Below are 14,543 nucleotides of genomic sequence, written 5' to 3'. Positions count from 1 at the left end.
TTTAATTTAACAATAACATAAAAATTTTAATTTTTAATTCAAAGTTAACAGTAATATGAGTAATTTAATTAAATGCATTCCATTTATTTGATACTTTTAAAATGCAACCTTGTGTTTTTATTATGACATGTCATTCACTCTAAACTAATAACACATGTTAACTTTCTTCGCGCTAAAACTAGTCCAAGGCGAATTCAGATAAGGTGGTGGCAGTTCGACAACAAAAAATTTCCATGTAATTTGTTTTTGCATTTGGTACGCTCTGGTGTCAAATTTATATACCGAATAAAAGAATCTTTGTTGTAGATGGAAAAAACTAAACAATAACAAACTCTGACATAAACAATAACAAACTCTGACATCAGTGCGTACCAGCCAAGTGAAGAAAAAAATAAAACAGCTGATTGTATAACACCACCTTATCTGAATTCGCCTTGCTTCGCGCTAAAACTAGTCGATCAATCCCACTAATCGTACAAAGTGAATAAAAAAAGAATACATCCGCGCTCAATGTTACAAGAAGAATCAATTTTCTACTACATATTCATGCAACATTAGAAAAATCCGTGTAGAAAAAGTTGCCACGTTCAAGAACAAAAGTGTTTTTTATTGATTTATTGTTATTTTAATTCATGTTATCTAGTGAAAAAGATGTCAATTATGGAGACACCTAAAAGTGCTCGTCAACAAATACGCACAATGCGTAATCACACTCCCAGATTATCGGAACGTAAAAAGAAACTTTTTGGCAGTACAACACAGAAAGACAATGAACTCGAGGCTGATGGGGAAGATGAAATGCTTAAGGGAATAGCCCCCTTGGCTAGTAGAAAGTCTAGAAATACTGGTAAAACGCCAAAAAGTACAAAAATTATGGAATCATTAATGGGTTCTTGTAAGAAATCGCCACGCGTTATAAGTTTCTTTGAAACCGAATCAGAAGATGGTGGAGATACGGCAGAAGAACAGAAACCTTCACCTTCTAGGCGTAGTGTTCGTTTAAGTTTGAAGAAATCACCCAATTCTAGTAAATCGGAAGGGGAATTTTCCACTTCGCCTCACAAAGAAAATATACCCCTCAAAACGCCCACACGCAAAGAGTCGCAAGAAGACAAGAAATTACAGAAAATGTTTAGCAATTCTATGCAAATTACACCACGCGATAAAACGCCCATAGTAATAGATGAAACTTCCAGTGAAGATGAGGAAAACGAACAGGAAATGAAAGACATTAGGCTTAGATCCAATAAAAAATGTTTAACTAAAAGACATTGTGAAATAGAGGGTTCAACTGGTTTGAGTCCCATGCGCAAGAAAGGCAAAACTTCTATATCACCCATAGAGGGTGGCTCCATTTCTACCAAGTCCTTCTATTCGGGTAAAATTAATAAAACCACCTCACCCACAAATGGTCGTGCCAGCTGTAGAAACTTATTTGGTCAAACTGTCAGTGGGGGAAATACACCCTCCCAAAACAAGGCTAAAGCATCCACTAACAGACGCAGCTTAGGTTCGCAAGCCACTTCCATTAATCGTGGTGTACACCATAAAATACGCAAACGTTCACACCCATTTGGGTTGGCACCCAAACACTATGCTCCCGTCGACATTGATCACATACTCAACAATGTACGCAATGAAAAATTACGCAAACTCATTACAGCCAAACGTGAGGAGAAGCAGCAAATCGAAAAAATCCACAGCATTTTCCGTCAAGCCAGTAATCCCATAGCCATGGCACGTCCCTTAAGTGCAATATCACAACAAGATGATTCTAACAATAATAACATCAAGGAAGAAGACGTTAAGCTGCACAAACCGTCGGAATCTTCACAGTCCACCTATCAAAACGATACTGATTTTTCAGATATTGAATGTGATATGGAAGAGTTTATCGATGAGGACGATGACAAGGGTAATTTAGAGAATGCTCTTATGGCCATGAATGAAGAAGTCATACCACTTATTACCCATCAGGCAGATGATGCTTTATCGGTTAAGTCGGAAGATAGTTCGGCGCCTGTTAAGCGGAAATTCTTTAAATCAGGTCGTAGTACTACTACACGCAAAGAGGTTCATATAACGGATAATATAAAGGCCATGGTAACAGCCAATGGCAAATTGTCGATTGTGCCGGAAAAGAAGAAAGTCAAGCGGCGCATTAAGATACGTAATTCAGGTGGGTGAAAGATTATTTGGATTTTAAGAATAATTGGTAGAAGAAATAAGAATTCTGATTGGAATATAAATAGTTTCCAATAGAATACAATACAGTCCTATGTCAGTTCTAGTTCAGTTCTATTTTAATTCAATTCTAGCTCAGTTCTAGTTCAGTTCTAGTACAGTTCTAGTTCAGTTCAAGTTCAGTTCTAGTTCAGTTCTAGTTCAGTTCTAGTTCAGTTCTAGTTCAGTTCTAGTTCAGTTCTAGTTCAGTTCTAGTTCAGTTTTAGTTCAGTTCTAGTTAAGTTCTAGTTCAGCTTTAGTTTAGTTCTAGTTCAGTTCTAGTTTAGTCCCAGTGTAGTTCTAGTTCAGTTCTATTTTAGTCCCAGTGTAGTTCTAGTTCAGTCTTAGTTCAGTTCTAGTTTAGTTCTAGTTCAGTTCTAGTTCAGTTCTAGTTCAGTTCTAGTTCAGTTCTAGTTCAGTTCTAGTTCAGTTCTAGTTCAGTTCTAGTTCAGTTCTAGTTCAGTTCTAGTTCTAGTTCAGTTCTAGTTCAGTTCTAGTTCGTTTATCAGTTCTAGTTCAGTTCTAGTTCGTTTATTCAGTTCTAGTTCAGTTCTAGTAATCAGTTCTAGTTCAATTCTAATTCAGTTCTAGTTCAGTTCTAGTTCAGTTCTAGGTCAGTTTTAGTTCAGTTCTAGTTCAGTTCTAGTTCAGTTCTAGTTCAGTTCTAGTTCGTCCTAGTTCAGTTCTAGTTCAGTTCTAGTTCAGTCTAGTTCAGTTCTAGTTCAGTCTAGTTCAGTTCTAGTTCAGTTCTAGTTCAGTTCTAGTTCAGCTTTAGTTTAGTTCTAGTCAGTTCTAGTTTAGTCCCAGTGTAGTTCTAGTTCAGTTCTATTTAGTCCCAGTGTAGGTTCTAGTTCAGTCTAGTTCAGTTCTAGTTTAGTCTAGTCAGTTCTAGTTCAGTTCTAGTTCAGTTCTAGTTCAGTTCTAGTTCAGTCTAGTTCAGTTCTAGTTTCAAGTTCTAGTTCAGTTCTAGTTCAGTTCTAGTTCAGTTCAGTTCCTAGTTCAGTTCTAGTTCAGTTCTAGTTCAGTTTAGTTCAGTTCTAGTTCATTCTTAGTTCAGTTCTAGTTCAGTTCTAGTTCAGTTCTAGTTCAGCTTCTAAGTTCAGTTCTAGTTCAGTTCTAGTTCAGTTCGTTCTAGTTCAGTTCTAGTTCAGTTCTAGTTCAGTTCTAGTTCAGTTCTAATTCAGTTCTAGTTCAGTTCTAGTGCAGTTCTAGTTCAGATCTAGTTCAGTTCTAGTTCAGTCTTTGTCCAGATCTAGTTCAGTTCTAGTTCAGTTCTAGTCAGTTCTAGTTCAGTCTAGTTCAGTCTAGTTCAGGTTCTAGTCAGTTCTAGTTCAGTTCTAGTTCAGTTCTAGTTCAGTTCTAGTCAGTTCTAGTTCAGTTCTAGTTCAGTTCTAGTTCAGTTCTAGTTCAGTTCTAGTTCTAGTTCTAGTCAGTCTAGTCAGTGCTAGTTCTAATTCTGTTCTAGTTCAGTTCTAGTTTAGTTCAGTTCTAGTTCAGTTCTAGTTCAGTTCTAGTTCAGTTCTAGTTCAGTTCTAGTTCAGTTCTAGTTCAGTTCTAGTTCAGTTCTAGTTCAGTTCTAGTTCAGTTCTAGTTCAGTTCTAGTTCAGTTCTAGTTCAGTTCTAGTTCAGTTCTAGTTCAGTTCTAGTTCAGTTCTAGTTCAGTTCTAGTTCAGTTCTAGTTCAATTCTAGTTCAGTTCTAGTTCAGTTCTAGTTCAGTTCTAGTTCAGTTCTAGTTCTAGTTCAGTTCTAGTTCTAGTTCTGTTTCTAGTTCAGTTCTAGTTTAGTTCAGTTCTAGTTTAGTTTAGTTCAGTTCTAGTTCAGTTCTAGTTCAGTTCTAGTTCAGTTCTAGTTCAGTTCTAGTTCAGTTCTAGTTCAGATCTAGTTCAGTTCTAGTTCAGTTCTAGTTCAGTTCTAGTTCAATTCTAGTTCAGTTCTAGTTTAGTCCCAGTGTAGTTCTAGTTCAGTTCTATTTTAGTCCCAGTGTAGTTCTAGTTCAGTCTAGTTCAGTTCTAGTTTAGTTCTAGTTCAGTTCTAGTTCAGTTCTAGTTCAGTTCTAGTTCAGTTCTAGTTCAGTTCTAGTTCAGTTCTAGTTCAGTTCTAGTCAGTTCTAGTTCAGTTCAGTTCTAGTTCAGTTCTAGTTCAGTTCTAGTTCAGTTCTAGTTCAGTTCTAGTTCAGTTCTAGTTCAGTTCTAGTTCAGTTCTAGTTCAGTTCTAGTTCAGTTCTAGTTCAATTTCTAATTCAGTTCTAGTTCAGTTCTAGTTCAGTTCTAGTTCAGTTTTAGTTCAGTTCTAGTTCAGTTCTAGTTCAGTTCTCTAGTTCAGTTCTAGTTCAGTTCTAATTCAGTTCTAGTTCAGTTCTAGTCAGTTCTAGTTCAGATCTAGTTCGTTCTAGTCTAGTTCAGTCTAGTTCAGTTCTAGTTCAGTTTCTAGTTCAGTTCCTAGTTCAGTTCTAGTTCAGTTCTAGTTCAGTTCTAGTTCAGTTCTAGTTCAGTAGTCTAGTTCAGTTCTAGTTCAGTTCTAGTTCAGGTTCTAGTTCAGTTCTAGTTTAATTCTGTTAGTTCAGTTCTAGTTTAGTTCAGTTCTAGTTCAGTTCTAGTTCAGTTCTAGTTCAGTTCTAGTTCAGTTCTAGTTCAGTTCTAGTTCAGTTCTAGTTCAGTTTCTAGTTCAGTTCTAGTTCAGTTCTAGTTCAGTTCTAGTTCAGTTCTAGTTCAGTTCTAGTTCAGTTCTAGTTCAGTTCTAGTTCAGTTCTAGTTCAGTTCTAGTTCAGTTCTAGTTCAGTTCTAGTTCAGTTCTAGTTCAATTCTAGTTCAGTTCTAGTTCAGTTCTAGTTCAGTTCTAGTTCAGTTCTAGTTCAGTTCTAGTTCTAGTTCTGTTCTAGTTCAGTTCTAGTTTAGTTCAGTTCTAGTTTAGTTTAGTTCAGTTCTAGTTCAGTTCTAGTTCAGTTCTAGTTCAGTTCTAGTTCAGGTTCTAGTTCAGTTCTAGTTCAGATCTAGTTCAGTTCTAGTTCAGTTCTAGTTCAGTTCTAGTTCAATTCTAGTTCAGTTCTAGTTCAGTTCTAGTTCAGTTCTAGTTCAGTTCTAGTTCAGTTCTAGTTCAGTTCTAGTTCAGTTCTAGTTCAGTTCTAGTTCAGTTCTAGTTCAGTTCTAGTTCTGTTCTAGTTTAGTTCTAGTTCAGTTCTAGTTCAGTTCTAGTTCAGTTCTAGTTCAGTTCTAATTCAGTTCTAGTTCAGTTCAATTCTAGTTCAGTTCTAGTTCAGTTCTAGTTCAGTTCTAGTTCAGTTCTAGTTCAGTTCTAGTTCAGTTCTAGTTCAGTTCTAGTTCAGTTCTAGTTCAGTTCTAGTTCAGTTCTAGTTCAGTTCTAGTTCAGTTCTAGTTCAGTTCTAGTTCAGTTCTAGTCAGTTCTAGTTCCAGTTCTAGTTCAGTTCTAGTTCAGTTCTAGTTCAGTTCTAGTTCAATTCTAGTTCAGTTCTAGTTCAGTTCTAGTTCAGTTCTAGTTCAGTTCTAGTTCAGTTCTAGTTCTAGTTCTGTTCTAGTTCAGTTCTAGTTTAGTTCAGTTCTAGTTTAGTTTAGTTCAGTTCTAGTTCAGTTCTAGTTCAGTTCTAGTTCAGTTCTAGTTCAGTTTTAGTTCAGTTCTAGTTCAGTTCTAGTTCAGTTCTAGTTCAGTTCTAGTTCAGTTCTAGTTCAGTTCTAGTTCAGTTCTAGTTCAGTTCTAGTTCAGTTCTAGTTCAGTTCTAGTTCAGTTCTAGTTCAGTTCTAGTTCAGTTCTAGTTCAGTTCTAGTTCAGTTCTAGTTCAGTTCTAGTTCAGTTCTAGTTCAGTTCTAGTTCAGTTCTAGTTCAGTTCTAGTTCAGTTCTAGTTCAGTTCTAGTTCAATTCTAGTTCAGTTCTAGTTCAGTTCTAGTTCAGTTCTAGTTCAGTTCTAGTTCAGTTCTAGTTCAGTTCTAGTTCAGTTCTAGTTCTAGTTCTGTCTAGTTCAGTTCTAGTTTAGTTCAGTTCTAGTTTAGTTTAGTTCAGTCTAGTCAGTCTAGTTCAATTCTAGTTCAGTTCCTAGTTCAGTTCTAGTTCAGTTTCTAGTTCAGTTCTAGTTCTAGTTCAGTTTCTAGTTCTAGTTCTAGTTCTAGTTCTGTTCTAGTTCTAGTTAGTTTAGTTCAGTTCTAGTTAGTTTAGTTCAGTTCTAGTTTCAGTTAGTTCAGTTCTAGTTCGTTCTAGTTCAGTTCTAGTTCAGTTCTAGTTCAGTTCTAGTTCAGTTCTAGTTCAGTTCTAGTTCAGTTTCTAGTTCAGTTTAGTTCAGTTCTAGTTCAGTTCTAGTTCAGTTCTAGTTCAGTTCTAGTTCAGTTCTAGTTCAGTTCTAGTTCAGTTCTAGTTCATTTCTAGTTCAGTTCTAGTTCAGTTCTAGTTCAGTTCTAGTTCAGTTCTAGTTCAGTTCTAGTTCAGTTCTAGTTCAGTTCTAGTTCAGTTCTAGTTCAGTCTAGTTCAGTTCTAGTTCTATCAGTTCTAGTTCAGTTCTAGTTCAGTTCTAGTTCAGTTCTAGTTCAGTTCTAGTTCAGTCATGTTCTAGTTTAGTTCTAGTTCAGTTCTAGTTCAGTTCTAGTTTCAGTCTAGTTCAGTTCTAATTCAGTTCTAGTTCAGTTCAATTCTAGTTCAGTTCTAGTTCAGTTCTAGTTCAGTTCTAGTTCAGTTCTAGTTCAGTTCTAGTTCAGTTCTAGTTCAGTTCTAGTTCAGTTCTAGTTCAGTTCTAGTTCAGTTCTAGTTCAGTTCTAGTTCAGTTCTAGTTCAGTTCTAGTTCAGTTTCTAGTTTAGTTCTAGTTCAGTTCTAATTCAGTTCTAGTTCAGTTCTAGTTCAGTTTCTAGTTCAGTTCTAGTTCAGTTCTAGTTCAGTTCTAAGCTCAGTTCTAGTTCAGTTCTAGTTCAAATCTAGTTCAGTTTTAGTTGTGATTTAGTTTTTATTTAGTTTAATATAAGATTTTTCTAATAATCATATTTTTTATTTATTTTCTTGCAGTCACCAATGAATTCTCCGATGAACAGGCTACTGTTGATGCTATTTTGCGTAACTTGGATGACACCGCATTCGGTGACATTATTGTGCCCAAAGATGAGAATGAAGATGAAAATTCCAACCTCAACAGCAACGACAATAATGCCTTCTTAGATGAAATCGATCAACAATTGGCCTTAATGAATGAAGAAGAATCATCGTCGAACCTAATCGACGATATTGTTCTACAGGACAATCAAGATTTTAATGATTTTCGTAAAAAGATTACCCTATAATACCAACGATCCGGAAATTATTGAACGTCAGCATTTACTATTGGACTTCTTAATTACCAATAACATTTGCACCGAAGAAAATTTCAATATTTTCATAGCCGATCCAGATAATCACAAAGCAGAGGCTGAAAGAATTATTGATTGAGTTAGTCATAGTTGTGACGGATCATCAGAATACCGATTTTCGTCAGAGAATACCCTATAATACCACAGATCCAGAGCTAATAGAACAGCAGCATAGTTATTTGGATTTTCTATTGGAAAATAATATTTGCACAGAGGAAAATTTTGATATATTTATAGCGAATTATGGCCAGAGAAAGGCGGAAGCAGATGCTATCATTGCGCAATATTTAACAGGCGTTAATGGACAATATAATGAAAATCTAAATGCACCATTAGCTGCTGGTAATCAACTATTGTCAGCTGAAAAACAAAACATGAATTTTAAGTACAAATAGTTATAAAACAGATAATACTTATGGAACTTCTACAGCAAATACAATTAACAATAATATTACAACTTTACCTGAACAACTTTTACAAACACCCACACCTACAACAGCCTTAAATATTACAACAATCTACCTACCCTTAGTGGTGCTGCCGCCCTAGAAACGCCACAGCTTAATGAAACGCAACAACAACAGAAACTATTTCCAGTTTTCTATCCGGGCGGTTGTCAACCCCTTAATCTGCCTTCCACCAGACGCAAACAGCAGCAACGTGCTTGGAATGCTGGCTATGGCAGTAATCAATATCAAATTGATGCCGGTCAAAAATCATTCGGTGCTCATCAGTGCAAACAATGTGGTTTAGTCTATACTGTTCATGAACCCGAGGAGGAGAAATTACATCGAGATTTTCATGCTTCTTTACATATTTTACGTTTTAAGGGTTGGATTGATGAGGATATTGTGGCAATTTATCCAGAGTGGGGACCGGATGGTCGTATTTACGTTTGACCGAGTCATCACCTCCTAAACGACGTGAACGTCTGATGGATATTTAAAGATTGTCGATAAAGAATTGGGTTTTTCATCGTATATTGTGCCAAAAACATTTGTCGCCTATTTTGCTGTTCGTAAGATGCAAATTGTGGGTTTATGTCTGGTACAGCCACTGGATAAGGCGAATAAATATTGTGTGTTAATGGTGTCGATTGCTGTACGGAGGAACAATTTGAGGCTAAGTAAGTGATTGTTTTAAAATTTGTTTCCATTTCTAAATAAATTCTAGTTGAGCTCTAGTTTAGTTCTAGTTCAGTTCTAGTTCAATTCTAGTTCAGTTCTAGTTCAGTTCTAGTTCAGTTCTAGTTCAGTTCCTAGTTCAGTTAGTTAGATTCAGTTCTAGTTCAGTTCTAGTTCAGTTCTAGTCAGTTCTAGTTCAGTTCTAGTTCAGTTCTAGTTCAGTTCTAGTTCAGTTCTAGTTCAGTTCTAGTTCAGTTCTAGTTCAGTTCTAGTTCAGTTCTAGTTCAGTTCTAGTTCAGTTTTCTAGTTCAGTTCTAGTTCAGTTCTAGTTCAGTTCTAGTTCAGTTCTAGTTCAGTTCTAGTTCAGTTCTAGTTCAGTTCTAGTTCAGTTCTAGTTCAGTTCTAGTTCAGTTCTAGTTCAGTTCTAGTTCAGTTCTAGTTCAGTTCTAGTTCAGTTCTAGTTCAGTTCTAGTTCAGTTCTAGTTCAGTTCTAGTTTCAGTTCTAGTTCAGTTCTAGTTCAGTTCTAGTTCTAGTTCAGTTCTAGTTCAGTTCTAGTTCAGTTCTAGTTCAGTTCTAGTTCAGTTCTAGTTCAGTTCTAGTTCGGTTTAAGTTCAGTTCTAGTTCAGTTTAAGTTCAGTTCTATTTCAGTTCTTGTTCAGTTCTAGTTCAGTTCCAGTTCTAGTTCAGTTCCAGTTCTAGTTCAGTTCTAGTTCTAGTTCAGTTCTAGTTCAGTTCTAGTTCAGTTCTAGTTCAGTTCTAGTTCAGTTCTAGTTCAGTTCTAGTTCAGTTCTAGTTCAGTTCTAGTTCAGTTCTAGTTCAGTTCTAGTTCAGTTCTAGTTCAGTTCTAGTTCAGTTCTAGTTCAGTTCTAGTTCAGTTCTAGTTCAGTTTAAGTTCAGTTTAAGTTCAGTTCTAGTTCAGTTCTATTTCAGTTCTAGTTCAGTTCTAGTTCTAGTTCAGTTCTAGTTCAGTTCCAGTTCTAGTTCAGTTCTAGTTCAGTTCTAGTTCAGTTCTAGTTCAGTTCTAGTTCAGTTCTAGTTCTAGTTCAGTTCTAGTTCAGTTCTAGTTCAGTTCTAGTTCAGTTCTAGTTCAGTTTCTAGTTCAGTTCTAGTTCCAGTTCTAGTTTCAGTTCTAGTTCAGTTCTAGTTCAGTTCTAGTTCAGTTCTAGTTCAGTTCTAGTTCAGTTCTAGTTCAGTTCTAGTTCATTTCTAGTTCAGTTCTAGTTCAGTTCTAGTTCAGTTCTAGTTCAGTTCTAGTTCAGTTCTAGTTCAGTTCTAGTTCAGTTCTAGTTCAGTTCTAGTTCAGTTCTAGTTCAATTCTAGTTCAGTTCTAGTTCAGTTCTAGTTCATTCTAGTTCAGTTCTAGTTCAGTTCTAGTTCAGTTCTAGTTCAGTTCTAGTTCAGTTCTAGTTCAGTTCTAGTTCAGTTCTAGTTCAGTTCTAGTTCAGTTCTAGTTCAGTTCTAGTTCAGTTCTAGTTCAGTTCTAGTTCAGTTCTAGTTCAGTTCTAGTTCAGTTCTAGTTCAGTCTAGTTCAGTTCTAGTTAGTTCAGTTCTAGTTCAGTTCTAGTTCAGTTCTAGTTCAGTTCTAGTTCAGTTCTAGTTCAGTTCTAGTTCAGTTCTAGTTCAGTTCTAGTTCAGTTCTAGGTTCAGTTCTAGTTCAGTTCTAGTTTAGTTCAGTTCTAGTTCAGTTTCTAGTTCAGTTCTAGTTCAGTTCTAGTTCAGTTCTAGTTCAGTTCTAGTTCAGTTCTAGTTCAGTTCTAGTTCATTCTAGTTCAGTAGTTCAGTTCTAGTTCAGTTTAGTTCAGTTCTATTCAGTTCTTGTTCAGTTCTAGTTCAGTTCAGTTCTAGTTCAGTTCCAGTTCTAGTTCAGTTCCAGTTCTGTTCAGTTCCAGTTCTAGTTCAGTTCTAGTTCTAGTTCAGTTCTAGTTCAGTTCTAGTTCAGTTCTAGTTCAGTTCTAGTTCAGTTCTAGTTCAGTTCTAGTTCAGTTCTAGTTCAGTTCTAGTTCAGTTCTAGTTCAGTTCTAGTTCAGTTATAGTTCAGTTCAGTTCAGTTCTAGTTCAGTTTAAGTTCAGTTCTAGTTCAGTTTAAGTTCAGTTCTATTTCAGTTCTTGTTCAGTTCTAGTTCAGTTCCAGTTCTAGTTCAGTTCAGTTCTAGTTCAGTTCTAGTTCTAGTTCAGTTCTAGTTCAGTCTAGTTCAGTTCTAGTTCAGTTCTAGTTCAGTTCTAGTTCAGTTCTAGTTCAGTTCTAGTTCAGTTCTAGTTCAGTTTCTAGTTCAGTTCTAGTTCAGTTCTAGTTCAGTTCTAGTTCAGTTCTAGTTTCAGTTCTAGTTCAGTTCTAGTTCAGTTCTAGTTCAGTTCTAGTTCAGTTCTAGTTCAGTTCTAGTTCAGTTCTAGTTCAGTTCTAGTTCAGTTCTAGTTCAGTTCTAGTTCAGTTCTAGTTCAGTTCTAGTTCAGTTCTAGTTCAGTTCTAGTTCAGTTCTAGTTCAGTTCTAGTTCAGTTCTAGTTCAGTTCTAGTTCAGTTCTAGTTCAGTTCTAGTTCAGTTCTAGTTCAGTTCTAGTTCAGTTCTAGTTCAGTTCTAGTTCAGTTCTAGTTCAGTTCTAGTTCAGTTCTAGTTTCAGTTCTAGTTCAGTTCTAGTTCAGTTCTAGTTCAGTTCTAGTTCAGTTCTAGTCAGTTCTAGTTCAGTTCTAGTTCAGTTCTAGTTCAGTCGTTTAAGTTCAGTTCTAGTTCAGTTTAAGTTCAGTTCTATTTCAGTTCTTGTTCAGTTCTAGTTCAGTTCCAGTTCTAGTTCAGTTCCAGTTCTAGTTCAGTTCTAGTTCTAGTTCATTTCTAGTCAGTTCTAGTTCAGTTCTAGTCGTTCTAGTTCAGTTCTAGTTCAGTTCTAGTTCAGTTCTAGTTCAGTTCTAGTTCAGTTCTAGTTCAGTTCTAGTTCAGTTCTAGTTCAGTTCTAGTTCAGTTCTAGTTCAGTTCTAGTTCAGTTCTAGTTCAGTTCTAGTTCAGTTCTAGTTCAGTTCTAGTTCAGTTCTAGTTCAGTTCTAGTTCAGTTCTAGTTCAGTTCTAGTTCAGTTTCTAGTTCAGTTCTAGTTCAGTTCTAGTTCAGTTCTAGTTCAGTTCTAGTTCAGTTCTAGTTTCAGTTCTAGTTCAGTTCTAGTTCAGTTCTAGTTCAGTTCTAGTTCAGTTCTAGTTCAGTTCTAGTTCAGTTCTAGTCAGTTCTAGTTCAGTTCTAGTTCAATTCTAGTTCAGTTCTAGTTCAGTTCTAGTTCAGTTCTAGTTCAATTCTAGTTCAGTTCTAGTTCAGTTCTAGTTCAGTTCTAGTTCAGTTCTAGTTCAGTTCTAGTTCAGTTCTAGTTCAGTTCTAGTTCAGTTCTAGTTCAGTTCTAGTTCAGTTCTAGTTCAGTTCAGTTCAGTTTCTACAGTTCAGTTCTAGTTCAGTTCTAGTTCAGTTCTAGTTCAGTTCTAGTTCAGTTCTAGTTCAGTTCTAGTTCAGTTCTAGTTCAGTTCTAGTTCAGTTCTAGTTCAGTTCTAGTTCAGTTCTAGTTCAGTTCTAGTTCAGTTCTAGTTCAGTTCTAGTTCAGTTCTAGTTCAGTTCTAGTCAGTTCTAGTTCAGTTCTAGTTCAGTTCTAGTTCAGTTCTAGTTCAGTTTAGTTCAGTTTCAGTTCAGTTCAGTTAAGTTCAGTTCTATTTCAGTTCTTGTTCAGTTCTTCTAGTTCAGTTCTATTCCAGTTCTAGTTCAGTTCTAGTTCAATTCTAGTTCAGTTCTAGTTCAGTTCAGTTCAGTTCTAGTTCAGTTCTAGTTCAGTTCTAGTTCAGTTCTAGTTCAGTTCTAGTTCAGTTCTAGTTCAGTTCTAGTTCAGTTCTAGTTCAGTTCTAGTTCAGTTCTAGTTCAGTTCTAGTTCAGTTCTAGTTCAGTTCTAGTTCAGTTCTAGTTCAGTTCTAGTTCAGTTCTAGTTCAGTTCTAGTTCAGTTCTAGTTCAGTTCTAGTTCAGTTCTAGTTCAGTTCTAGTTCTAGTTCTAGTTCAGTTCTAGTTCAGTTTAAGTTCAGTTCTATTTCAGTTCTATTTCAGTTCTAGTTCAGTTCTAGTTCAGTTCCAGTTCTAGTTCAGTTCTAGTTCAGTTCTAGTTCAGTTCAGTCTAGTTCAGTTCTAGTTCAGTTCTAGTTCAGTTCTAGTTCAGTTCTAGTTCAGTTCTAGTTCAGTTCTAGTTCAGTTCTAGTTCAGTTCTAGTTCAGTTCTAGTTCAGTTCTAGTTCAGTTCTAGTTCAGTTCTAGTTCAGTTCTAGTTCAGTTCTAGTTCAGTTCTAGTTCAGTTCTAGTTCAGTTCTAGTTCAGTTCTAGTTCAGTTCTAGTTCAGTTCTAGTTCAGTTCTAGTTCAGTTCTAGTTCAGTTCTAGTTCAGTTCTAGTTCAGTTCTAGTTCTAGTTCTAGTTCTGTTCTAGTTCAGTTCTAGTTCAGTTCTAGTTCAGTTCTAGTTCAGTTCTAGTTCATTTTAAGTTCAGTTCTAGTTCAGTTTAAGTTCAGTTCTATTTCAGTTCTTGTTCAGTTCTAGTTCAGTTCCAGTTCTAGTTCAGTTCCAGTTCTAGTTCAGTTCTAGTTCAGTTCTAGTTCAGTTCTAGTTCAGTTCTAGTTCAGTTCTAGTTCAGTTCTAGTTCAGTTCTAGTTCAGTTCTAGTTCAGTTCTAGTTCAGTTCTAGTTCAGTTCTAGTTCAGTTCTAGTTCAGTTCTAGTTCAGTTCTAGTTCAGTTCTAGTTCAGTTCTAGTTCAGTTCTAGTTCAGTTCTAGTTCAGTCTAGTTCAGTTCTAGTTCAGTTCTAGTTCAGTTCTAGTTCAGTTCTAGTTCAGTTCTAGTTCAGTTCTAGTTCAGTTCTAGTTCAGTTCTAGTTCAGTTCTAGTTCAGTTCTAGTTCAGTTCTAGTTCAGTTCTAGTTCAGTTCTAGTTCAGTTCTAGTTCAGTTCTAGTTCAGTTCTAGTTCAGTTTTAGTTCAGTTTTAGTTCAGTTCTAGTTCAGTTCTAGTTCAGTTCTAGTTCAGTTCTAATTCATTTCTAGTTCAGTTCTAGTTCAGGTTCTAGTTCAGTTCTAGTTCAGTTCTAGTTAGTTGTGGTTCAGTTCTGTTCTAGTTCAGTTCCAGTCCAGTTCTAGTTTACTTCTGGATCAGTTCGAGTTCACTTCAAGATCAATTCGAGTTTACTTCTAGTTCGAGTTTGCTCCTAGATCATTTTGAGTTTACTTCTAAATCTGTTTGAGTTTGAGTTCGAGATTAGTTCGAGTTTACTTTAAGATCAGTTCTAGTTTGCTTCAAGATCAGTTGTAGTTTATTTCTAGATCAATTCAAGTTTACATCACGATCAGTTCTAGTTTACTTCCAGAGGAGTTGTAGGTGAATTTTTCATCAAAATAATTCTATGTTCTCTTTTCAGATGCGGCATCTCCCGAATCTGGGTCTCTCCTCTGCATCGACGTTTTCACATTGGTGCCAAACTAATACAAGCTGTGCAATTAAATACAATATTTGGTGAAGAAGTGCAACTGGATAAAATTGCCTTTAGTGCACCCACCGAAATGGGCAAAGCATTTGCACAGAAAATTACCCAAACCGAGAATTTTTTGGTATATCAATAGATCAATAAAAAAAATAAATACATACACTAATCTTAAGTTCAAGAAAGAAAAATTTGCGAGAAGAACATTTTATTATATGTTATTTTAAATGACATACTTTTAGCTTAGTATAAGACTCTCAATGAATTCTTAAATTTTCATTTTTGTTCATTGCTGGTTTTTCTCATGATTTCTGTATGTATATTGTCGCTTGCATTTTATCTTATTTTATTATTTTTTTTTTTTTTTTTTGCTGTTATATACAAAAA

The 14,543-nt window shown here is 35.8% G+C and overlaps 1 protein-coding gene across 1 annotated transcript; it reads left to right on the top strand.

Annotated features, from left to right (window-relative positions):
- The first annotated feature begins 435 nt into the window (after positions 1-435).
- Positions 436-14,543, top strand: LOC119614379 (N-acetyltransferase eco-like). The gene is given in 9 exon segments (XM_037970511.1): positions 436-2,179; positions 7,225-7,478; positions 7,480-7,638; positions 7,640-7,936; positions 8,018-8,447; positions 8,450-8,500; positions 8,503-8,640; positions 8,643-8,688; positions 14,094-14,543. Coding segments are annotated over 9 exon segments (3,105 nt in total). The 5' UTR covers positions 436-651; the 3' UTR covers positions 14,296-14,543.

The sequence above is a fragment of the Lucilia sericata genome, unplaced genomic scaffold, assembly GCF_015586225.1.
Source record: "Lucilia sericata isolate MDLA Ls3-8-SP2 unplaced genomic scaffold, ASM1558622v1 Contig002837F_arrow, whole genome shotgun sequence".
Taxonomy (NCBI): domain Eukaryota; kingdom Metazoa; phylum Arthropoda; class Insecta; order Diptera; family Calliphoridae; genus Lucilia; species Lucilia sericata.
This window is presented reverse-complemented; position numbering and strand designations above follow the sequence as displayed.